The sequence below is a fragment of the Podarcis pityusensis genome (genome assembly GCF_964106645.2).
Source record: "Podarcis pityusensis genome assembly, chromosome: 3".
NCBI lineage: Eukaryota > Metazoa > Chordata > Lepidosauria > Squamata > Lacertidae > Podarcis > Podarcis pityusensis.
In genome coordinates this window covers 105,457,396-105,482,586 of record NC_138026.1, presented here as the reverse complement: position 1 = coordinate 105,482,586, position 25,191 = coordinate 105,457,396, and the positions used below count along the sequence as shown (strand labels likewise).

Sequence of the window (25,191 nt, the reverse complement as noted above, 5' to 3'; positions counted from 1 at the left end):
GTCATTTTATCCAATTCTGCGTAGTCCATTAATTTCGTCTGCCATTCTTCTTTCATCGGTATTTTTTCTTGCTTCCATTTCTGGGACAACAGGTTTCATGTAGATGTTAAACAGCATCTTAAATTGAACTTCGTGTCCCTTTAGAGATCCAAGATTCTCCTTCTTATCTAGCCTGAGATGATTCCCTTGCAACTCTGCAGATTTGCCTCCGGATTTCGTTACTCTCCTCACTTGCTGCGCCATCTTCCGTTTTTGCTCCTTCGTGATTGTCCAAGTTTAGTTCTACCCTAACAGTTTAATAACCCTTCTTGACATCCGGCCTCGTGCAGAGCTAAACCCAAAGGCAGATTTCACAGAAACCCTTGTTAAGATCCGCCTCTCCTTCGGCAATTAAAAACACTTGGATAACTACTGTGTGGGCTCAGTTGCGTATTTTTTATTTTCTTCCTTGTTTTAAGTACCAGTACTTCAGCTCTGTCAATGCCCCCATTGTTGCCATAAAAAAGAGCTTTTTGATCGCCCTCCACCACCATCTGTGGGGAGGAAAGCCAAGAGCTCTGTTGAATCTCCTTTGTCAATGGTCTTTGATACAATTCTCAACGTGAATACATTTGATGAGGGAGGCTAGCGTTTTTGGAATATTTTCCTAGGCCTGCCTCACTTTCGCAAGCATTCCCCACTTGGAATTGTTCTTATACAGTGGTACCTTGGGTTAAGTACTTAATTCGTTCCGGAGGTCTGTACTTAACCTGAAACTGTTCTTAACCTGAAGCACCACTTTAGCTAATGGGGCCTCTGCCGCCGCGCCGTCGGAGCACAATTTCTGTTCTCATCCTGAAGCAAAGTTCTTAACCTGAAGCACTATTTCTGGGTTAGCGGAGTCTGTAACCTGAAGCGTATGTAACCTGAAGCGTATGTAACCTGAGGTACCACTGTAGGTTCTTAAATTTCAACAAACGTCATCAAACCTTGGCGTGGCTAAGCCCGGTTCTAATGCCCAATGTACTGTGCAGTGGGGGGCTGCAAATATCGCACAAGAGCCTTGACCAATTCATCCATCGAGAAGCTATTATGATACTAGCATCATGCATTATACATGAGAAGCCCAGTGAAAGTTCGCCCGAGGTCAGCTGAAAAGCTACATTCATGCAGTTTTACACTTCGGGACAGTTCACACCAACTCTCACTACTTTCTGTGTTTCCTCCACCTTTAAAAAAAACACACCACTTTTTTCTTTTTAAATATGCTCAGATGTGATCCTGTTGCATTGCTAGATGTTTCAAATGCACATTTGTATAACGTATGCACACAGAGTCAGCCTATTTGTCCGTCTAGCTCAGTAATGTTATTCTAGCAGCAGTTCTCCAGGGAGCTGGAGCGAAGAAAGGTCTTCCATATCACCTGCTACCCAGTTCTTCTTCTGTTTGTTTCGAGATGCCTGGGATTAAATTTGGGACTTGTTTCTGCATGCAGAGCATGTACTCTACCACTGCTGAGTTACGGCTCCTCCCATCCTATAAGGCCCCATTTGCACCGTACATTTAAAGCACTACTGTACTACTTGCCCTTGAGGCTGACCCAGAAACTCCAGCGGGTGCAGAATGCCGCGGCGAGGCTCCTTACGGGGTCCTTGCCGCGGGATCACATTCAATGGCCAACTGCACTGGCTCCCGGTGGAGTACAGGGTCAGGTTTAAGGTGCTGGTTTTGACCTTTAAAGCCCTATGCAGCCTAGGACCCACATACCTACGGGACTGCCTCTCCTGGTATGCTCCGTGGAGGACCTTAAGGTCCACAAATGACAACATTTTCCAGGTCCCAGGTCGCAAGGTGGTTAGATTGGTCTCAGCTAGGGCCAGGGCCTTTTCAGTACAGTGGTACCTTGGGTTACATACGCTTCAGGTTACAGACGCTTCAGGTTAGACTCCCCTAACCCAGAAATAGTACCTCAGGTTAAGAACTTTGCTTTAGGATGAGAACAGAAATTGTGCTCCGGCGGCAGCAGGAGGCCCCATTAGCTAAAGTGGTACTGCAGGTTAAGAACAGTTTCGGGTTAAGAACAGACCTCCGGAACGAATTAAGTACTTAACCCAAGGTGCCACTGTACTGGCCCCGACTTGGTGGAACGCTCTGTCACAAGAGACCAGGGCCCTGCGGAACTTGACATCTTTCCACAGGGCCTGCAAGACAGAGCTATTCCACCTGGCCTTTGGTTTAGACTCAGTCTGACCCTTACGTTTCCCTCCCCTTATGGTCTTGATTTATCAGCTACTTTAAAATGCGGCTGCATTTTAAATTGCATTTTAACCTGTATTTTAAATTGGGTTTCCCCCCCTCTCTTTTCCCCCTATTATGTTTTTACCGTGATTTTCTTGGTGTTAGCCACCCTGAGCCCGGCTCTGGCTGGGGAGGGCGGGGTATAAATAAAAATTATTATTTATTATTATTATTATTTGAAGCAGGCATGAAGTCCTGCAAAGAACCTGGGGAAGAGTAGTTTGCTAAGGGTGCTGAGAGTTGGGGGGGGGGGCTCATACTCTCCTCAAAGAGCTACAATTACCAGAGTGGTCTAACAATCATTCCCCCTTCCCAGGGAATTCTGAGAATTGTAGCTCTGTGAGGGGACCTGTAAGCGCTCCCAGGAATCTTTGGGCGAAGCCATGACTCTTTAAAGTGGAATGGTTCTGCTTTAAATGTCTAGTGCAGATGGAGCCTAAGTCACAGTAACCTAAGTCTGCTCACTACACACCATACAGAGAATTATTTAAACTATTAAATTATTCTTATTCCATTTCCACATCGCTCTGTGAATCTTCGTTTAACGTTCCCATAAAAATTCATCAGCTTGTGGTGTTTTTTTAATCATCTGCTAATTTCTCTTAATATACACATTTAATGATTCAGTTATGCCCAAGATAGACATTTCTACAAAGCAGTTTTACCTAACAGAATGCATTTTGTATGTTAGTGGAAATAACATACAAAATGCATTATATATGGAGAAAGAATTATTATGCACACTTTGCCATAGTATGCTTGTTTCTGTTGTCATCTTCTTCGGCGGTCACCCGTAGCCGAGTAAGATTGTCTTCCATGAATGTGGTCTTAACAGTGAGTCTGTAAGTGAGCGCTCGTGTTTGTTTCTGCATTCATTGCTCAGCTGGTGAACTTCATAGCAAAATTCATTGAAGAGTGAATTTCAAGGATTGGCTGTATTTCAGTTCTCTAATTGCTTTGGAAAGTGCAAATTATGTAGGTTTGCCTTCCAGTGTGAACTGAATCTAAGTTCTCTTTCATCTCTAGGCAAAAGGTAGATCGCTGGGTGATTTGTAGTAGACGGGGAAATCCTGCCTTCCAAATTTTTAACAATACCAGCAAAAACTACTGCCCAGCTACCCTCAATTGAACTGCTGAACAGAAGAAAGCATGGGAGTGGATTTTTATGTGAAAGGACTGGCCTGTGTTCAGTTCTGAAACTCAGAACAGATTCCTGAGCTCTGAATTCTTTAATTCTGAATATCTTTTGCACCAGGGTCTGCTTGGCGAATCTTGAGGCTCTAGTATAAAAGAAAGTAGATCCCGTAAGCCTGACGTCGGCTGACCCTTGCTGTGTAGGTTTGGAAACGACTTAAGCTGCTTACGTCTCACAGAAGGCAATGGGATTTAAGCAGTCTGTCTGGGAAATTGCAGCCTTTGTATTATCAGATGTAAGGATGCCCAAATCTCTTCTTGCAAATGCCCAAATTGGCTTCTTCGTAAACGTGAGCATGGCACACATTAATGCATCTCTTCTTGTCTGTCCGTATCTATGTATTGACCTTCATTATTCCTAGCTCGTACACTGGCTGCACTTTGGAACTTCCGGGTTGGCGCCATCGCCGAATGGCGGACTCCCTCCGAGCTCCGGAGGGAGTCTGCTCGGCAGGGGCTGGGTCCTACCGCGCCGGCGACGCGGGGACCCTTAAAAACCACGGGCACGGAGTCCGTGGACATGGGTGACTCGGCTTGCACCATTAGCGCCCTCCCGACTCGTGAAAGAGCCTTTTTAAAGGCTTCAGATCGGGTGCCGGGGAGCGGCGTGGTGCTTTGAGTCTTCTGCTTTCCCTGCCGAGCGCAGCCGCATGCCATTCGACGGAGAGCGCTGACTTCTTCCATTGAAAATTTGGACTATTAACAACAACCCGTGAGTAATTGGGAAACCGGGTTCAAAATTTTGGATTTGGCACGAGCGGGGGCAATTTAAAAAGGAAGTCAATCCCCCCCCTACTGTAAGCATTCCAAACAAGGACTGAGCAACCAAGGTCCAAAGGGAAGTATATTTCTGATAAAAATCATTAATTCCACGATGGGAAATTATAAGAACTGTGCTGGAGGAGAAGAGTGGAGGGGGAGAAGGAGAATGCAACCCCCCCCCCCGGGAACCGGGGCGATCCGCGGAGCCTGGTGAAGAGAGATGGAGACTTTGACAGCTGTCAAAGTAGCTGTCAAAGCTGGAGAATATAAAGAGGACTTTGTTACAAGGACTTTGCTGGTTAATTTTGTTACATTTTGCTATAATATGGATACAAACTGTTGGAAAATAAGGAACAACAATTTGACTTTTGGATCAGAGGATACAAAGTTATTATAATCCCCCTAGAGGGGTATTGGGACATTACAAGAACGGTCGTAAGTGGAAAAGTACTCCGGGATTTGCACAGGACTTGTTATCTTCTGGGAAAGCTGCAAAACTGAAATAGTATTTTGTCTACAGAGGTATTTACATTAAAGGAGACAATAGAATTTTCTATTGAAGAAAGGAAGGGACTGGACGTAAGTTTTTGTTCCTGAATAACAAACCTCTGTAGAGATACCAGATTTCTGAATAAGAAAGTTTTAGCAGCTGAACAGGACAAGAAACCTGAGAAAGTGAGGCATAAGAAGAACAAAGGACTGATTACGACACGGAAAGAACAATGGGAGGAGTGGTAAAGATCAAGGAAATTAAAGGCCTTTGTTAGATTGGACACTTGAAGTTAAATATCATTAAAATTAATAAATTAAAAGAAAACCGGCAAGATGGAATTGGGGAGAAATTTGGCCATGAATTGAGACTTCCAGGCTGATAATGTATAGACTGATGGACATGGGGAATTCAAACCGGGGAAGGGGGGGGGGGAGATTTGGAATCCAAAGGCTGTGTAACAATCTTTTGAATTTTTTTTTATATCTCTTATTTTCTATTTCTTTATATAACTTACGTATGTCATTTTATTTTGATTGGACGTGTTTAAAAAAAGGGAATTCGTGGAAGGAACTGGGGTGGATCTTGGGGAAAATCTTTTTTTTTTTTTTTTTGTTTGTTAATGATGTGGGACGGTGTAAGATTTGTACAATTCAATTTGGATAGTGGGTTAAACAAATTAAGCTTCAAATTGGGAGTGAGAGCTTGTAGAACCAAATTAAGGAAAGGGGAATACAGTCGGGGGGGGAGGGGGGAGTCCATGAAAGTAGGCAATGAAAGTAAGGTTCTAAATATTTTTTTTTTCCTTTTCTTTTTTCTTTGTATTTCTATATCTTTGGAAACTTTAATAAATATGATTAAAAAAAAAATAAAATACACTGGCTGCACTTTGACCTTATATTGTTATGCGAATGAGCCAGGGTTAAGCCTTGCCCCCATACGCTCCCCGTTTCCTCCTCCAGCTCTGTTTTTAACTAACCACAGTTTAGTATCAAGTCTGAACCCAGAAGCTTTACTCAAATGAGGCAACTTCAAACCTTGGTTTATCAAGCTGGCTTGTTTCAATACACTGTGGCAATATTAACCCAAATTTAGGGCAATTGCCTATGCCTGGCTCACCTGACTTACTGTTTGCCTACCTTCAGATCTGACTGGGTAGGTAAGTTCTCCCTGTCCGCTTTATCTACGCCATGCCAAATTGTATAGACCTCTATCCCCTCCCTTGCACCTTTTTCAAAACTAAAAAGCTCTAAATGTCATAACCTTTCTTCCAACCCCTTGACCTTTTTGTTTCCCCACTTCTGAACTACTGCTTCACAATGAAAGCTGGATGGGGATGGGGGTGGGTGAATCACACTTGTGAATGCTCCCTGTGTAAAATATTCCCTGCAAGTATAAATCTAGCATATTGCAGGGAGAGGTTCTAGGCCAGTCTGATCCCTTCTGAGCTACTTTTCTACTTGCAGGAATTTTGTGGGTTCCTTTTTTTTTTTTTTTACATAGAGAAACATTCAAAATTTTAACTGGAGTGTATTTATTGAGACCCACTTGCAGTTAGAAATAATAATAATAATAATAATAATAATTATTATTATTATTATTATTATTATTATTATTATTTTATTATTTATAGCCCGTCCATCTGGCTGGGCTTTCCCAGCCACTCTGGGCGGCTTCCAAAAAAATATTAAAATACTGTGATACATCAAACATTAAAAGCTTCCCTAAACAGGGCTGCCTTCAGATGTCTTCTAAAAGTCTGGTAGTTGTTGTTCTCTTTGACATCTGATGGGAGGGCGTTCCACAGGGAGGGCGCCACTACTGAGAAGGCCCTCTGCCTGGTTCCCTGTAACTTGGCTTCTCGCAATGAGGGAACCACCAGAAGGCCCTCGGTGCTGGACTTCAGTGTCCAGGTAGAACGATGGGGGTGGAGACGCTCCTTCAGATATACTGGACCGAGGCCGTTTATATATGTTATATAATCACCTCCACCTTCTGCATGTGTACCTGAGACTTCAGTCTTCGTGGATTTGTAAAGAGATAAGAACCCTGTCTTCTAAGCCGCACAATGATGGGGTGAGGGAGTTTTCTGTTCTTCCCACAATGACTGCTTATACCACTTCAGTAAGGTGTCACTTCTGATTTGGTGCTAACTGCGGTTATTAACTCAGGGTTGGTCATGCAGCTTGGGTTTAGAATGCCACTTGCTAGCCTAGGAGAAGCCAAAATCCTGCCTTCCAGATGTCTTGTTGGACTACAGCTCCCATCTGGCCCAGCCAGCATGAGCAGTGGTCAGGGATTTGAAGTCCAAAACATCCTGTTCGCTCCCCCAAATGAAATCAGGAAGAGTCATCAGCCTGCCTTTCATCAATGTGTGTTTAAGTACAAAAGAAAAGATGTTACCGTGCTACCTTGGTTGTCAAACTTAATCCGTTCCAGGAGTCCATTCGACTCCCGGAACCCTTCGAAAACCAAGGCGCGGCTTCCGATTGGCTGCAGGAGCTTCCTGCACTCAAGTGGAAGCCGCGTCGGACGTTCGGCTTCTGAAAAACGTTCGCAAACCGGATCACTCATTTCCAGGTTTCTGGCGTTCGGGAGCTGATTTGTTCGGGAGCCAAGCCGTTTGAGTACCAAGGTACCACTGTATTTCCTTGAGGCTTGGGCACAAGCAAAATGGCTGGGATTTTTCACTTTCCCATTCCACCGAACTGGGTTTCCACCTAAAAAAAATTGGAGTTCATTTGCCTGGATAAATGTTTATCTCTTTTAAAAAAAAACTTTTTCGTGCGCACACATGTACACTTCCAAATTCAAAAAAGAAAAGGTTAAGATATAAAAAACCTCTCTCTTTCTCTTTTGTAGGTCACGAACCTGGACTTGTGCAGCTGGTGAACTATTATAGAGGAGCTGATAAGCTTTGCCGCAAAGCTTCTTTAGTGAAGTAGGTTTGGCTCTTTATTTTCTTTCTTGTAACTATGGGTTATAAGGGATCCTGTGTAGCACATTTTTGTCATTTTTTTCTTAAGTTACATGGGAGAGGGCAGTTAGATGCAGGATACTGGGGGGGGCACGCGAGGGGAGGAGAGGTTGGAGAAACTCCCATTGTGCAAGCAGAAGTCCTTGCACAGGGCTGCTACAGACATGAATCTTACCCCTAGGATATTTACACCCTTGACATTTGTATTCTAAAAACTATGTTTATAATCATTGTTCCTTACTGTATGTTATGAGCCTTCCTTAAAAACCCATACCTTTTCTTGTGAAGGCGAAATAAATTACAGTGGTACCTTGGGTTAAGAACTTAATTCGTTCCAGAGGTCCGTTCTTAACCTGAAACTGTTCTTAACTTAAAGCACCACTTTTAGCTAATGGGGCCTCCTGCTGCTGCCGCGCCGCCAAAGCACGATTTCTGTTCTTATCCTGAAGCAAAGTTCTTAACCCGAGGTAATATTTCTGGGTTAGCGGAGTCTGTAACCTGAAGCGTATGTAACCTGAAGCGTATGTAACCCGAGGTACCACTGTACTGGGCCATTCTGCCATAGTTGTATGTCCTTTTTGAGATACATCTCTTGATAGATATGCAAAATGTAGTATAAACAACAAAGAGATTTGTGGCACCTTAAAGACTATAGCTTGCACCCCGTAATTGTACAGTCAGTGCAAGGCTTTTCTCTTGTGTAGTGGGACTTCCTCCACCTACGCACGCCCTAAGTCTGTTCTGTTCTGCGTTTTCCCCAAATCCCATGGAGCAGATTCGGGGAAGGGAGGAAAGTCCCTTTGTGCAAGAAAATCCTTGTGCTTATGGGACATGAGAGCTGCCCTCAACAAATTTATTACTTCGTAAGCCTCCGTGAACTCAAGCTCACCCCTCTCCCTTTTTGCTGTTTCCTCTTAATAGCAACAAATCGCACCTTTTCCCCTGCAGCAGACCCCGCAATTTGTTCCTTTCAACTTGTAAGAATATGAAACACAAAGCGTTCTTTGAAATAATAAATGGTACTATGACTGGAAGCCTTCCTTTGGCGATCCGCTTTCAGACCTAGCGTGATTTCCGTGAAGCCGCCTGACACGCCACTCTGATTCTGGGCAAAAGATGCTTGAGGGCTCGTTTTGATGTGGTCTAAACCACTGAGCCTCTTGGGCTTGTCGATCAGAAGGTTGGCAGTTCAAATCTGCGCAACAGGGTGAGCTCCCGTTGCTCTGTCCCAGCTCCTGCCAGCCTAGCAGCTCGAAAGCACGCCAATGCAAGTAGATAAATAAGTACCGCTGTGGCGGGAAGGTGAACGGCGTTTCCATGCGCTCTGGTTTCCGTCACGGTGTCCCGTTGTGCCAGAAGCAGTTTAGTCCTGCTGGCCACATGACCCAGAAAGCTGTCTGTGGACAAACGCCGGCTTCCTTGGCCTGAAAAGCGAGATGAGCGCTGCAACCCTATAGTCGCCTTTCACTGGACTTAACCACCCAAGGGTCCTTTTCCTTTATATAGTGGCATAATGTAGGCCTTTTCATGCTGCCTTTATTTGCATATGGAGATAAGCCTTGAGGCTGTGTGACTCGTTAATTTCAAATGAGCCTTCCTTAAAAACCCTGACCTTTTCTTGTGAAGGCGAAATAAATTACTGGGCGATTCTGCCATAGTTGTGTGTCCTTTTCAAGATACATCTCTTGATTGACCTTTTGCAAAATTATATTCCGCTTGCCCTTTAGTGCTAGAAATCAAGCTGGAATTAACTAGAGTATCTTCTTCTACAACTGCATCTCAGTTTAACTCTAGGACCAAAACTGATCTTAATCCTGCTAGATTCCGACCCAAACCACCTCAGTAAAGATGCTCAGCAATTACCCTGCCAGGGTTCGGAAAACCGTGAAAATTACCTGCGCTCAGTTCTCACCTGTGGCTCCTACAGGTGAAACTTGGAAAATTAGAATATTGTGGAAAAGTTCGTTTATTTCAGTAATTCAACTTAAAAGGTGAAACTAATATATGAGATAGACTCACAACATGCAAAGTGAGATATGTCAAGCCTTTATTTGTGATGATTGTGATGATTATGATGTACAGCTGATGAAAACTCCAAATTAACAATCTCAGAAAATTAGAATATTAAATGAAATCAGAAGCTGTCAGCATGTGACAGTGGAAATGGCTTCAACAGGCCAGCCAAACCAGGTGAGGGGAGCCGATGGGTCTCAAACCCTCAGTGAGTTAGGGGCTTCCCCTGCATGCGAAGACAGGCTCTGGTGGATTGAGCGAACGAGACCAATAGTGAGTCCAAGGATCAAGAAGGCGGTTTCTGCATGTGCTGTAGAAGTAAGTGAAAGGCACATGGGACTCTTCAGCCTGGAAAGGTAGCCCATATAGGGATATCTTTAGGAGAAGAAGAGGCTACGGAGTACCTCCAAATTTTACAGCAGAGAGATATTGAAGATAATGACTTGCCCCTTTCAGGAAGCCTTCTAAGTGGAGATCTCTCCCCCGCCCCCATTCAGTATCTGCATTGGATATTGTCAGATGGCTGTTGTGGTTGCTCGAGAGTAACCAGGCCAGACTCCGACCTGTCTTTTACAGGCTTTATTTTGGTGCAAGCTATTTACAGTGAAGAGCGTCATAAGTTCATGTCTGGCTCAATCGCTAGCAGAATCCGGGAGTGGTCTGTTTTTGTACCTCCCCCAACGTAAAAGTTTCGTTACCCCCAGCCGTTTCCGCCCCTCCCTGCGGCTCAGACTACTGCGCAGGATGGGCGATGGCAAGAGCGTGCTTCCCTCCTCTCCGGCTTGCTCAGGAGTGGTGTTACGGCTTTTACTAGCATCCTCTGGTCCTTGCACCTCTGCTCCACTAGAGGTGGGGCTTTCCTCCTCACCAGAAGAGGAACTGCTTCGCAAGATTTTCGGAGGCTCCCTGTAACGCAACTGCCCTTCTATCTCTCGCCTCTGAGCCAATGGCAGTTCCCTGACAGATATAAATGTTTATGTGTCTATATAAATGGTTTTTTAATATGCCATGCTTTTGAATTGTGTTTATATATGCAGTTGTAGTGTGAAACTGTTTTGAACTGGTTCGTAGGAAAGGGTTTGTAAAGGAACTAAATGGTGGTGGTCGTGATGATTTGAAAGGTCTTTCAACTCCAGCGTGCCCTATGGAGGGGAAAAACCCAACTCAAATTAAATCCTTGTCTCTTTCTTTAGACTAATCAAGACAAGTCCTGAATTAGCAGAATCTTGCACATGGTTCCCGGAGTCGTATGTGATTTACCCAACTAATCTCAAGACTCCAGTGGCTCCAGCACAGAATGGGACCCATCATTTGATAAACAACCCAAGAACGGATGAAAGGGAAGTTTTCCTGGCATCCTATCAGAAGAGGAAAGAAAGCGGAGAGGGAAGTGTGTGGATAGCCAAATCTTCGGCGGGGGCCAAAGGTTAGCAAAGAGAGTCTCAAATTATTGAGATATTTATCCAATAGATGCTAGAGCAGTGTGACAGCTAAGAGGCTGAGGCGCAAATCAAAAGAGCCACAGACCCACTCACAGTCTCAGTATCTTACAGCAAAGACGTAATAATATTGTATGCTTTTTAAAAAAAAAAGTATGTCTCTTTTGTGTGTGTGTGTGTATAATTTTTATTAAGTTTTCTATTTTACAATTTAAAATATTCATTAAACAACCCTAAAATGTCATTGACTTCCCCTTTTCCATGGTTCAATTTGCATATCATAAATCCCTGCATATTTTTCATAAACTAAACCATTCAGTATTCCATTATTACTTCTATCAAAACTTATTTACACTGTTGAATTTATCTTAATGCTGCCAACGTTTTCAAGTGTACACAGTCTCCCCCCATATATTCAATAAACATTTTCCAGTCTTCTTGTTCTCTTATTCTATACGTTAGGCCTGCAAACTGCACATATTCCACCACTTTAAGTTGCCATTCTTCTTTGGTTGGGACCTCGCTCTTTTTCCATTTTGAGGCTAATGAAACACGGGCCGCAGTAGTGGCATACATAAATAGCCTTTTTTTGACACCTGGGAATTTCCATCAGAATTATCCCCAACAAAAGGGACACTGGTTTTTTTTGAAAAGTACTTTTAAACATTTCCCCCCCAATTCATTATAAATCATTTCCCAATACCCTTTTACCCTTTTACAGGTTCTACCACATATGAAAGAACATACCCTCAATCTCATTGCACCTCCAACACTTATCTGATTCAGTCTTATACATGTATAAGATGTATTAAAAAGTATGTTTCTACCCTGCTTTTTAGCCAAAATGGCTCCCAGAACGGCTTGCAAAGATGAGCAGTAATATTACTCTTTCCCACAGGCTTACAGTCTAAAAGGGATGGCACACAATGGAAAAGGGTTGGAGGGGATGGAAAGTCATTGTTCTTTTTATCTTATCACTTCTTTGTTGAGGTGGAGGCTTGTACTTCCTGTCCAACTTCTTCGCTTTCGTCTTTTCCTCCTGGTTAGGTGAAGGAATTCTAATTTCTTCGGAGGCTACGGAACTTCTGGACTTCATAGATAATCAAGGACAAGTGCATGTGATTCAGAAATACCTTGAGAAGCCTATGCTTTTAGAACCAGGTCATCGCAAATTTGATATTAGGTAAGGTCTTTTCATATTGATATTTCAGCTCAACAACCCACTGAAGTGAAGGTTTGGTGTGAAAGGCTGGTCATTAAATCTGATTCTTCTGAACTGAAAATTTTCTTAATGGTTTTAAAAACACCGCCTCTGTATTTTTTCCAACTTCTAGAAGCTGGGTGCTAGTGGATCACCAGTATAATATCTACCTCTACAGAGAAGGCGTTCTACGGACCTCTTCCGAACCTTACAATAGTGCTAATTTCCTAGACAAAACCTGCCATTTGACCAATCACTGCATACAGAAGGAATATTCAAAGAACTATGGGAGATATGAAGAAGGGAATGAGATGTTTTTTGAGGAGTTTAATCAGTATCTGATGAGCGCTTTGAACATTACTCTGGAAAACACAATCTTATTGCAAGTCAAAAATATAATAAGGTAATGTGTTTTACATTTGTTAACAATTGTTCCTTGAAGATTCTTCCAAGACAGAGGTTACCATTATTAATCAATTTATGATTGATTGGGGGTTTTTTCATGGATGCTTTTAGAATTACGGTATTGTGTTAATTTGTTGTACAGTCGTACCTTAGATCCCAAACACCCTGGAACTCAGACGTTTTGGCTCCTGAATGCCACAAACCCAGAAGTGATTGTTCCGGTTTGTGAACATTCTTTTGGAACTTGAACGTCCGACGGGGCTTACGCGGCTTCTGATTGGCTGCAGGCTGCAGCCAATCAGAAGCAGCAATTTGGTTTTTGAACATTCTGGAAGTCGAACGGACTTCTGGAACAGATTCCATTCAACTTCCAAGGTACGACTGTACTTTAATGTCACTGTTAGTCCCTAGAAGAACAGAAGAACTTAAGAAGGGTTTGCTAGATCAGACCTATGGGACAACCTGCCTGCCAATTTTGTGATGGCCCAAGGAGATCATCTGATTGAGTCAAACTCAGCCCGTGAGGCTGATCCTGCAAAGGAATCTACCCAAAAACGGTTCTTGGGTGAAGGGCGGTATAGAAATTTAATAAATAATAATGAAATAATAAAAGCACCTATGGTCTTCAGCACAGTTTGGCATTTACAAAGCACATATAAAGCACATATTTTAATTAATATTACTTCCCCCTCCTTTTATAAAAACTCCTGTAGACCATAATTGCTGCCGGTACAATATATGTCTTTCTTTATGGTCGACAGTCCCAGCAGCGGATGTTACTATGCATTACAGTGGTACCTTGGGTTAAGTACTTAATTTGTTCCGGAGGTGCGTTCTTAACCTGAAACTGTTCTTAACCTGAAGCACCACATTAGCTAATGGGGCCTCCTGCTGCTGCTGCACTGCCGGAGCACAATTTCTGTTCTCATCCTGAAGCAAAGTTCTTAACCCTGGGTTAGCGAAGTTTGTAACCTGAAGCGTATGTAACACGAGGTCCCACTGTGTTTGGTGTTTGTTAAAATTGGGATGGTTTTAGCATGTACAGTTTGACAAAGATTTGTCAGTGTGTTTGGACTGTTGTTTTATTTTCAGTTTTGCTGTTCTGTAATTGGTGTGTGTGATATGTTTAATAATAATAATAATAATAATAATAATAATAATAGTAAGTTCCCTGACCCTAGTGTAGCAAATTAAACTTTTAATGATGGGCCACTGTGAAGAGTGAGTGTATTCTGCCATCCAGGTCAGAATAAAAGCAAATCAATGCTTTTATTTGCTGTCCTAGTCATGAATACCCAATGGCGGAATAAGCCCATTGAAATGAATGGATATGACTAACTTAGATGTATTCTGAGTGTCACCTTAATACAGTACTTCCTCCTGGCACCCAGTCAGAGAGGCAGTTGCTTCCTACCTCAGCTTAACATAACTATTACATGGATAACAACCTAACATAATGCTTTGGGCTGGGGTGCCGAAATTCCAGGGGAGCAGAAAATACTATTTATGTATGTGACCATGGCTGTGCAGATGTTATTTGCCCAGAGATGGAAAGAAGATCAAGTCCCTACCAGAGAAGAATAGCAGATCAAGTTGGTGGATTACGCTGAAATGACCGGAAGAATCAGAAATCAGGAAGACCAAATTTTTTAATAAGGAATGGGGAAAATTTATAATTTATCTTAAAAACCATTGTAAACGGTTAAAATTGTTAGTAGGATCGGAATAACACTTGTCGTTTAATGGTGAATTTTGGACACAATGGAGAGGTAAAAGATTTGGATTAATATAAAAGATGCAGGAGGAAATGATTAACAATAGGACCCACAAAGGGGAGCAGGGAAGTCCAGGAGATTTGGATAAAAAGGTAAAAGGACCCCTGGCCATTAGGTCCAATCATGACTGACTCTGGGGTTGCGGCGCTCATCTCGCTTTATTGGCCGAGGGAACCGGCGTACAGCTTCCAGGTCATGTGGCCAGCATGACTAAGCTGCTTCTGGCGAACCAGAGAAGTGCACGGAAATGCCGCTTACCTTTCCGCCGGAGTGGTACCTATTTATCTACTTGCACTTTGACGTGCTTTCGAACTGCTAGGTTGGCAGGAGCAGGGACCGAGCAAAGGGAGCTCACCCCATTGTGGGGATTCGAACCACCGACCTTCTGATCGGCAAGTCCTAGGCTCTGTGATTTAACCCACAGCGCCACCCGCATCCCTTTGAATGTTGGATATGTGACTGTAAAACTTTAATCTGAAAAAGCAAATAAATAAATTTTAATAATAATGATGATGATGATGATAATGCTTTAGGCTGATATCAGGCGTGCTCTGTCCTTTTCCCCCCGCAGAAGCTGCCTTATGTGTATAGAACCCGCTATCAGCACCAAACACCTTCATTACCAGAGTTTCCAGCTCTTTGGCTTCGATTTCATGGTGGATGAAGACTTGAAGGTCTGGCTGATCGAAGTGAATGGTGCCCCTGCGTGTGCCCAGTAAGTTCTTGTCACATGCTGGCATGCTTTTCCCGCATGTGGGTGAGCTGTGTCGCAGTATAGAATACCCTGTAAATTCCAGACCCTTGCTGTTTTGCTTTTTTTGTGGGGAGATGGCGATTGTGGACACACGAGCATTTCTCTCTCCCCCTGTAAAGCTGATGTAGGTGCTGGAGGTTTGGAAGAGAGAGTCTTACACTCTTGGGGCAGAGTTGTTGTGGTTTTGGTTTTTTTTACTTACTTTTTTTTGAAATAATTTTTATTTGGATTTACAAATATAAAATTATAACAGTACAACCACACACATCAACAGATTCCTCCGAATCTCTGGACTTCCCACCTTCTCCTCCATGGGTCCCATTATCAAACCTTTCTTGCTGCATCTTTTTCAATAGTCCATCTTTTATATAACTCCATTATCTCCATAGTACTTGCTACATTACAAGTGTTATTGCAATCCTGCTAGTGTTCTCATCTCCTTACAGTGGTCTCCAAGATAAATTATAAATTTTCCCCATTCTTTGTTAAAGTTTTTTGTCGTCTTGGTTCCTGAGCTTTCCGGTCAATTTTGCCGTTTTGGCATAGTCCAACAGTTTAATTTGCCATTCTTCTCTGGTAGGGACTTCTCTTCTTTCCATCTCTGGGCTAGTAGCATCCATACTGCTGTCATCGCATACATAAAAAGTCTTTTATGCTCCCTTGGAACCTACAATTCCAAAAAGAAAACCCTCTGGTTTTTTGTTTCTTTTTAAATAAAAGTTAATTTAAACATTTTTTTCAATTCATTATATATCATTTCCCAGAATGCTTTTATTACCTTACAAGTCGTGGCAGAGTTGTTAGCACAATGGAGATCGCTCCAAGCACATTGAAACTTGGTTAGATTTTGCACACGTGCACAAGGGTGCATTGCTGCCCAGGGAAGGCAGGTAAGATAGATGGGATCTGCCGAGAGAGCCACTTCCCAGCCTCTCTCAACAGTGCCATCCACACTGCACATATACGTGTGGATTCCAGGAACCATAAGCGTCTGTACTTCATGTCTGTCCTGCTCTGCTATAATAGGGGAGGGAAGGTGGAGGCCAGAGAGGCAATGAACCCCAGCAGCCCTAAATCTTAATATTTCGAAATTAAATTGCCAAAGATATCAGCTGGTGCATGGAAAGTTTTATGCCGCTGTTTCTTTGTACTGTTTCTTTGCTAGCAACACCAGATACTATTAGTGCATGCGTGAAAAATGACAAATGACTGGGCTAGCGGTTAAAAAAAACAGGTGTCTTCCTGCATTCCTAGACCCTTGGCCAGCTGTGTGTTTAATATCCTTATTAGGGTAGCAGCAGCCTGTATTCGTGAGGGATCTTAGCTAGGATTCAGATTCCTGTTTCTCCCAGCTCCATAATATCAAAGGAGAAAGACTGTTTGTCTTCCGGCAGTAATGCTGAGGATTTGTTTTGAGCCTTGGTTTAGGTTGAGACGAGTTATAAATAAATATTATTAGTCATGACATGACATTTCAACAATACAATGCAAACTGGCCCCTCAAACCCACAATATTCTTTTCTTTTCTTTTCCAAAAAAAAATTATTGGTTTTCACATTTATGACATAAAAAAGAAACAAGAAAAACATTACAAAACACAAAAACAAAGAAAAACACACAAAAAATGAATTTTTACTTCCAAATCCTAATTTCATTACATTGATAACTGACTTCCTCGCATCCCCTCTAACTGAATTTCATTACTGTTTAGCAGTTCTCTGTTTAGCAGTTCTCCAAATTCATATTTCTAATAATATTAACTTCTTTCATTTACTAACTTCTTCTCCTTTATTAATATTCTAATCCTTAATATTTATTAACAACATATTCTTATTCTACCCCTAAGCCTAATTATTACTTCCAAGAAATTTCTCTTTATATTATGTTACAATGTTTAGCCAAATATTCTTTAAAAGTCTTCCAGTCCTCTTGTGTCTCCTCTTCTTTCTGGTTGCGGATTCTTCCAGTCAGGTCAGCCAGCTCCAAAAAGTCCATCATCTTCATCTGCCATTCTTCTACACAGTATTCTTTCTAATCCCCCGGCCCCCGTGTCTGCTTTTGTTAGCCACACTGATGACAGAACATTGCGCTATAATAATTTAATTTCAGTTTTAGAGTGGTTTTTTTAAAAGGGGGTGGGTCTAGATAAAAGGGGCTTCAGTAGTCCTTTGCCGAGAGAGGAAATGATACGAAATCAGATGTTCTGAAGAATGTCACTGCTTTACGGTGCTATTTTGTGCATGCTTACTCAGGAGTATGTCCCATTTTGTTCAGGGGAGCGTATGTCCTAGGTACGTGTGCATACACTCTGCTCAATCAACTTTTCTAATTCAAACTTGTCTCTTCTCATTTTTTATTTTTTAGGAAACTTTACGCAGAGCTATGCCAAGGTATAGTGGATGTAGCCATCTCTAGTGTCTTTCCTCTTAGTGACACTCCACAGAAGCAGAGCCAGGAACCAATATTTATTAAGTTGTGATGATGATCACATTTTTTGAAAAAACACCGTCCACCCAAAACACATGGGAGAACTGCAGCCTACGGATTTTGGGGGGAAAACAGGAAGCTTGGATCGATCATTTCACCTGCTCACCAGGCAGAAAGGATACAGAGCGATGTCTCAGAAATTTAGAAGGGAAGCCAAGTTTCCAAGAAAAGTCCAAAATGAACCAAAGCTGTCTCATCAACGCTGTGTGTGCGTGTGTGTTTTGGAACACCTTTGCTTTTGAAAGGATTCTTGCAATCGAAGGAAATTCTGTAGGAGAACAGCGCAACAGTTCTGCTTTAATGTGAGCAAAAACAGGGACGTTTTGTTTTTCGCACCCCTCCAATGTAATAAATTATTTTAGCAAAGCATTCTTCCAGGGATTCCATGGCTTAGAGGTTTTGTCAACTTGACATACTGTTATGTGGGTATTGTTTTGTTCTGTTTTGTTTTCTTTCCTTCACCGGCTGCAGTTCTAGTGCCTTAGCTTTGTTCCCAATAAGTAACTTATTTTATTCTTACTTTGTTCTGTAGCTTTTGTTTTTTTTAAAGCTGTGGGGTATAAAGTGCTCCTTTAAAAACTGTTATATATATGTGTGTGTGTGTGTGTGTGTGTGTGTGTGTGTGTGTGTGTGTTGAGTTTTAAAAAAACCTGTGGTGTTTTTTTATTATTGAACATTACAACGTGCAGAAAACTAACCTGAAGGACTGCTATCTCCCTTTTGACTCCCACCCCAATAATGCAGGAGTGGCCATTGTTTGGCCGTCCAGATGGCGCTGGACTACAATTCCCATCATCCTTAGCTGTTGGCCATTCTGATTGGTGCAGATGGGAGTTGGAGTCCAACATCACCTGAAGGTTCCGTCTTCCCTGCTCTAATACAGGCCGGCACAAGTCGTGACTTAAACAAGTCAAGGCAACCAACCTTGTTCCTGTGGCTTGGCAGACCCTTGGCAATCTCTTGCAGACTCAGGCAGGCAGCTTTGAAATGAAAGGTTTATTAAGACTGCAGTCTTATGTTCACTTACCTGTAAAGCTCACTGAGACTGATTTCTGTGTGAACATGCAAAGCGTTGGGCTGTATGCCTCCGAGACGTTGCCGTGCATAGTTGATAATGGGCAGCATTTAGCTTGGTTGGCCAGAGGTTTTGTAGGCCATCCTTAATGTAGCTTCCATCTGTTATTCCTCAGGATCTGGTATTGCTTTTTTAAAAAATGGCACTGAAACCATAGCACGTGTGTCCTAGCATTAGGACCTTTTCCCCAAAAAACGTTCACATCATTTAGACTCCAAAGCTCTGTGTGTCACTGGCTGCAGAACCCTCTTCGCCACCTTTTGTGTTTTAACTGTTTTCCCCCTTTGACTTTTACTCTTTTGGTTCGTTTTATTCATATTTCTTAACGAGGGGAGATCACTGGAAGGGAACATTGCCATCTTCTTTTGTTGCATTAAAAAACCCATCCTTTTGCTTATCTCTTCATCTTATTCTAAGGCTTCAGAGGTTCCAAAATACAGGCCACTGATCCCTTTCCTGTTTGACAGATGTTGTGGCTTGATTCAGATGTCACAGCCAAACCACGGTTTGGTGGTTGTGAACCGACTTGGAAGTTCTTATGCTTCCTCCTTTCCCTCATATTCCATGCCACCATTTTGGTTTGCAGTAGCTATAATTCTCCATGATTGCCCAGTGAGCAAACTATGGTCGCCACAACCACTGGTTTGAGTCTCAATCAGTATTGAAACAAACCATGGTTAGGAGGCATGCTATGGTTTGCGATAAAGCAGTTTTTGCCCAATTTGGACCTTACGGCAAATTAAGTCTACTGTGAACTAGGTGGGATGGAGGGAGCAAGCCCGTTCACAACCACGAAATAATTGCTCTCTGCCATTATTTCTCTGAAACAGTTCTGTATAGTTAGAACTAGCAACAACATTGCATCCACAAGACCATCCCATAAAATAAATTATTTTAAGATTCAGTTTATTATATAAAGAAGCTGACATTTGGAAGTTCTGGATTCAACCATAAACATACTTACATGTAAATAAGGCTGAGTGCAATAGGAAAAAAAGATGCTAGAACTTTGTTTTTAAGGTAGTCGCTATGGTCTCTTAGGAACCCAAGAGATAGGCTAAATTAGATCTCGTGTATCATCTGCTACACTTGTGGTATCCTCAGAATGCATAATATGAGATTAGATGCTGCTTGAATACATACAACCTGGTCCTATACATATTTACTTAGAAATAAATTCTGCTAGTTTCAATGGAACTTGCTTCACGTTTGAGAGCTTAGGATCAAAGCTTCAGCTTCAATGTTCAAGAAAGCTTTGCAAAAACGTCTGAGCAAAGCGTGGTGAGCTATAAACTATTAGGTCTTGTACTCAGACTTGTGCTTGAGATTGCTCAGCTTTGGGGTTCGGCTGTGATTGCACACTTAAAGCAAACATTAACTGCTCTGCATCTATGACTCTTGTTGCCCTTGTAGACTTGGCTACAGAAGCATGCCTTCAACATTTTATCAAACCAGATTAAGTTGCCTGACAAGTCATTCAAATGTTCGGGTGACAAATTTGTAAGTTCTTCAGTGGCAAAAAGGTGCTTCCGACATACTTAATGTAGTGTGTCCCCTTTGGAACTAAATGCAATTGCTCTGGCTTAGGAGGGGTCAACTTTTAACTAGCCCTTGTTCTTGGGGTTTAACAGCATCTTGATGACGCTTACTGCTGCATTGTAAACATGCTGCCTTTGCAAATCAGCTTCCTACAAGAGGCCAGACCGAGACAGTCCCCCACTGCCTGCTATTCGGTTGGCAACTCTTGCTGGATTTTGGATTGGACTGCATGCCATTTTAGACCACTGCTCCCTATCAGTGTGAGGCCATTGTTCCTATGGTAATATGGCCTCACCTCTGAATGGAAAATGGCTCCCCAGGCAAAGATGGTGGAAAGTGTCTTCTCCTTCCCTAATATGGAAGAGGCTTTTACTGGCAGAACAGGGTCAAAACAGATTCACATCCACCAAGGCAGAACATGTCACAACCCACTTCAGAAAGTATTGGCTAGAGGAGAAGATGTGAAGGCCTCACAAAGGCTGGGTGGTCTGGTCCTTCGATTGACTGCACATTGCCTCCACTTGAAGGGTTATTTTCTGATTCTGTTTATGGAAGGAGGTGGCACTGAGAATTGTGTGGGGTTGTGTCTTCAGAGTCTGATTAGTCTATCAAAGCAACATCTTCTGGCCTAGGAGGTCTGGAAGTGGAGGGATGATAAGTTCCCTAAAGGCGCTTCCTCTTCATCCTTATCTTCCTCTGAGCTTGAGGGCAGACTGAGCCCTGAGAACATTTGTCCCACCTGGTATTGTGTATTCTGGTTGACAGTGCCTTTCCACAGTCTCGGGCATGTATTCTAGCACTGAGTTATGGAGCTTCTCCTTTACAGAAGCTGCTATGGGCTCTCTGCTTCAGAGGATTCCTTTTGGGTTGCAGAGTCAATTCATGTAGGATGCTAGGCCCACACATTCTGAGTCTGCAAGAGCAGAGAGCACACCTTGACACTCATCCAGTGCTCTCCTTTGTATAGTGAAGAGTGGCATGCAAACTTCCTTTTGCAGAAGCTTGTCCACCATGACTGATCACCTCATGGAGGAAGGAGGACCTCAACAAACCTAGTATTGCCCAAAACATTGCTCAAGAAACTACTGCTGTAAGGCACCGGGAATTTTTCAGATCTCAGATTAGACATTCAGCCACTCAGGTTTTAATAGTGAGGGGTGCATAAATATTGAATGGTTTTAGGATCATGGCATGATAAACTAAGAAGTACATGGAAGGAAAGTATACATTGTTGTCTCCTCTCTCCTGCAGCCTTCTGAAAGGCCTCATGGAATTGGGAAAGGGGGCTGATGGGGGACAGGGAATTGCCCAAACTTAGGTTGGGGTCGACCCAAATTCAGACAATTCTCCCTTTCCTCCAGGAGCCCAGGTTGTTTCAGAGATTCTCCTGAACATTTCAAGATAGTTCTAAAGGGGGGAGGAGACAGGAAACTTTCATTTCACAGTCTTCCTTAATTTATCTTAGGCTCTAAGCCCATGACTTCTGCTTTATTTTTCTGTCTATTGAGACTTTATTGTTGATGTCTTCATTTAAACATTTTTTTTGCATTTTTCCTCCGTTCATCATCATTTGCCCCCACCATCTAATTGCTAAAACTGCGTTTGTTGTTCCATTAACTAACTGGATCCTCCCCCACAGTAAAAAATCATTGTGATACGTAATTTGATAGCTGAGGAGAAAAGATGTGAACTGTTGATGGAACACTTAAAATTTCCTTGGATTATTTGCATTTAATCCCTTTTTTGCAAGTAGAAGAATGTATAATGCAAATTCGGTTATTTAAACAATTTTTGAACATCCAGTACATTCATAATTCATTGCTGATATGACTTGAGCAGGTGACCTATAGTTATAAGTGCATTTACATGACCATGGGATATAGTTCTCTAATTTTAGAAAGTAAAAACTGGATAAGAGATTTGGATGGTGGGCACTTTACCAGATTTTGGAGAGTTTCCTGAAACTACCTTTGCAGGCAGACTTTGTATGACAAAACGCAGCAAGCAAAATGTGATGCACAGCATGACTCTTAACGAGTTTAACAAATGCAGAATAACAGGACAGCACTTAAAAGTGTCTACTTGTGGACTTAGAATTTCTGCCCATCGCTATGAAAATTCCTTTTTGGCTTTGTAATGTTTTGTGGGAAAGCCTTGTTTAGGAACACAAATATAGCACATAAGTTTTTTTGCTTTTCTTAAAAAAAGATCTCTCTTTAAAAAAAGGGCTGTGTTCCAATGTAAGACAATTATGTGTATGGCCTCTTTTGATATTCGGGGATATCTTTTCTACGCTGTAACTGATTTGTGTGTCCTTTGTATTGTGGTGGAATCATGCATACTAGAAACCTTGTTGTGTTGTCAAAATCCAATGACTTGCAGATCTTTTTTCCAGTAGGATTTCGGAAACGGTTTTACTGCTCAGCCAAACCTTCGAAGCAATAAGAGAATGGAAATTCAAGTACTAAGGTGTAAATACCCACGTTCTTAGTGCAAATATCATGTACATTTGTTCCATAAAATGACTGAAACGTACAGTAGATAGTGATAAGACAGACTTAAATACAGGACGTGATTGTGACTTGAGTGAATGGACGAACGATCTGAAGCATCACTTTCGCAAAAATGAAAAATGGGTACATTGTGCCCCGTTTTGAGAGAGACATGTTGTCCAGTTTTAAATACATAAATAAAAAGCCCAACCGTTCCGTGAAAAAGCCCAATGCGAATAGATTGGCATCTTTTCATTTTAAAGTAGTCAGTGGCGTAATCTGTCAATTCAATACAGTATTTAGTGTAATTTATCCTGGTGCGATTTGTCTTAATTTTGCATTGGATACAGGATTGTCTGCAATCCTGTATCCTCTTACCTGGGGATAAGCCTTATTCAACTCAGTGGGACTTACTTCTGAGTAGACACATATAGGATTGCCCTCTTTTGCTTTAATTTCTGGATGAGGCCTACTCTGTTGAGTTTTTTAAAGGATTTGCTCAAGTGGTCCATCGCCAGCAGAATGTGTACTTTACTGTTGAGGAGTTAGAAAACTCAATTTCTGTGGCAAACAGTAATTTAAGACTTAGAAGATGGCGGTGTTGAAGTAGAAGCTCTTTTTAAATGCAAGCACTTTTAGAAACAATTGCCAGAAACAATAGGTAAGAAAATAAAAACATTTAGGCTATCCTCCTAAGCATGTTTACTTGGGGAGCAAGCCCCATTGAATACAGTGAGACTTGCTACTGAAATAAAACACGCATAGAATCGAACTGTTACTCAGGGGTTTCCTTCTCAGATGGTTTCCACTGGTGACTGACATTTGCCCTCTATCACTCTCCTTACAAGGTACTGTATTTTTCGCCCTATAGGACGCACTTTTCCCCCTCCAAAAATGAAGGGGAAATGTGTGTGCGTCCTATGGGGCGAATACAGGCTTTCGCTGAAGCCTGGAGAGCGAGAGGGGTCGGTGCGCACCGACCCCTCTCGCTCTCCAGGCTTCAGGAAGCTCTGCGCAACCCTCCGGAGCCTGGCGCCAAGCTGCGCCGGGCTCCCAAAGGTTGCGCAGAGCTGCCTGCATTCCGAAGCCTCGGGCATGCTGAAGAGCGCGCACGGGCTTCGCGCAGCTCTCCGCAAGCCTGGGGAGACCGGCGCGGCTCCCTAGGCTTGCGGATAGCAGGCTGTTCTGGGGGCTGGGGTCGGGGGAAGCTCGGGCTTCCTCCGCGCCAGCCCAGTGCCTGGGGGGGAAATAATTTTTTTTCTTTATTCCCCCCCCAAAAAAAACCTAGGTGCGTCCTATAGGGCGGTGCATCCTATGGGGTGAAAAATACAGTATTTTAGGCTCTGGCTAAATCTCAAAAGCACTTTTTGGAAAACGAAAAGGAGTAAAATGGCCACAGCAGGAAACTGGAAAAGCTGTCTGAGAAAGACGGCTTTTTAACCAGTGGCTTGTCCACTCCTGACAGTGACTCTGTGCCTTCAGTAGCTGAGCAGAAATTCAACCGGTGTAGCTTTACCCTACTCTAGGCTGCTCCTATTGAATTTCTGCCCGTTGTGAAACTGTTGAAGGAACGGCAGGGCCTCTTTTACAAAATGGGTGGCAACCCTTTTAGCAAACAGCATTCCTTTATATACAGGATCTGATGAGAAACACGGAAAGGAGACATACACACCCTTCTTCCCATCAGAATTTTCCAAGTGGATTCGTGTTTTAGCTCATAGGAAAAATATCCTAATAAAACTACCCCTTCTGTGCTAAAAACTCTAAAATGTGCTCCTACTACAATTTAGGTGGTTGGCATGCAAGTTATTACAAACTCATTAATGATGTTCCTGACCCCAAAACCAGTTTCATTCATGTGGGGAGCCTTGCATTTTGCACGGTATTTGAGAGTCCTCAATACTGAATGTGTATGAATGGTCAATGCATGTCTCATTCTCTGAGCATTGTCTGTTTAAAAATAAAAAAAATTCTGAAACCATGTCATATACACAGTGTCTGAAGTTACATCATATGGATCTTTCATCTTCAGAATATTGTAGCGTGTGGATCTTTGTGTCTGATGAAATATGTGACTGTAAGCAGTGCATGGTTTGCTGACATTCGTATTCAAACCTCTCCCGAGCAAATTAAAAATATAAGCGAATTAAAAATATAAAACCTAATTTTACCTGTGCGTTCGTCTCTTTCTCTTGAAAAAGCAGGATTAAAATGTGTGGGAGCACAGGGATATACAAACAAGGAGGTAAACAGCTTGTCTTTCAAGAATTTTTTGAAGTCCCTCGGTCAGCAAGGGGCATATTCTTAATGT

General features: G+C 42.5%; 1 protein-coding gene across 2 annotated transcripts in view; it reads left to right on the top strand.

Annotated features, from left to right (window-relative positions):
* TTL (tubulin tyrosine ligase) overlaps window positions 1–25,045 on the top strand; it is a 33,401-nt gene extending 8,356 nt beyond the window's left edge. Inside the window, exons 2-8 of one of the 2 annotated variants that reach the window (XR_013983801.1) lie at window positions 7,586–7,664; window positions 10,907–11,139; window positions 12,200–12,335; window positions 12,487–12,756; window positions 15,105–15,248; window positions 17,652–18,382; window positions 18,413–25,045. Coding sequence is in view for 1 of the 2 variants with exons in the window: in XM_080998179.1 (XP_080854305.1) it covers window positions 7,586–7,664; window positions 10,907–11,139; window positions 12,200–12,335; window positions 12,487–12,756; window positions 15,105–15,248; window positions 17,652–17,766 (977 nt within the window). In the remaining variant the exon portion in view is untranslated. Of the gene's footprint in view, window positions 1–7,585; window positions 7,665–10,906; window positions 11,140–12,199; window positions 12,336–12,486; window positions 12,757–15,104; window positions 15,249–17,651 lie in introns of both variants that reach the window. The other variant, XM_080998179.1, reaches the window with a different exon arrangement.
* The last annotated feature ends 146 nt before the right edge of the window (window positions 25,046–25,191 follow it).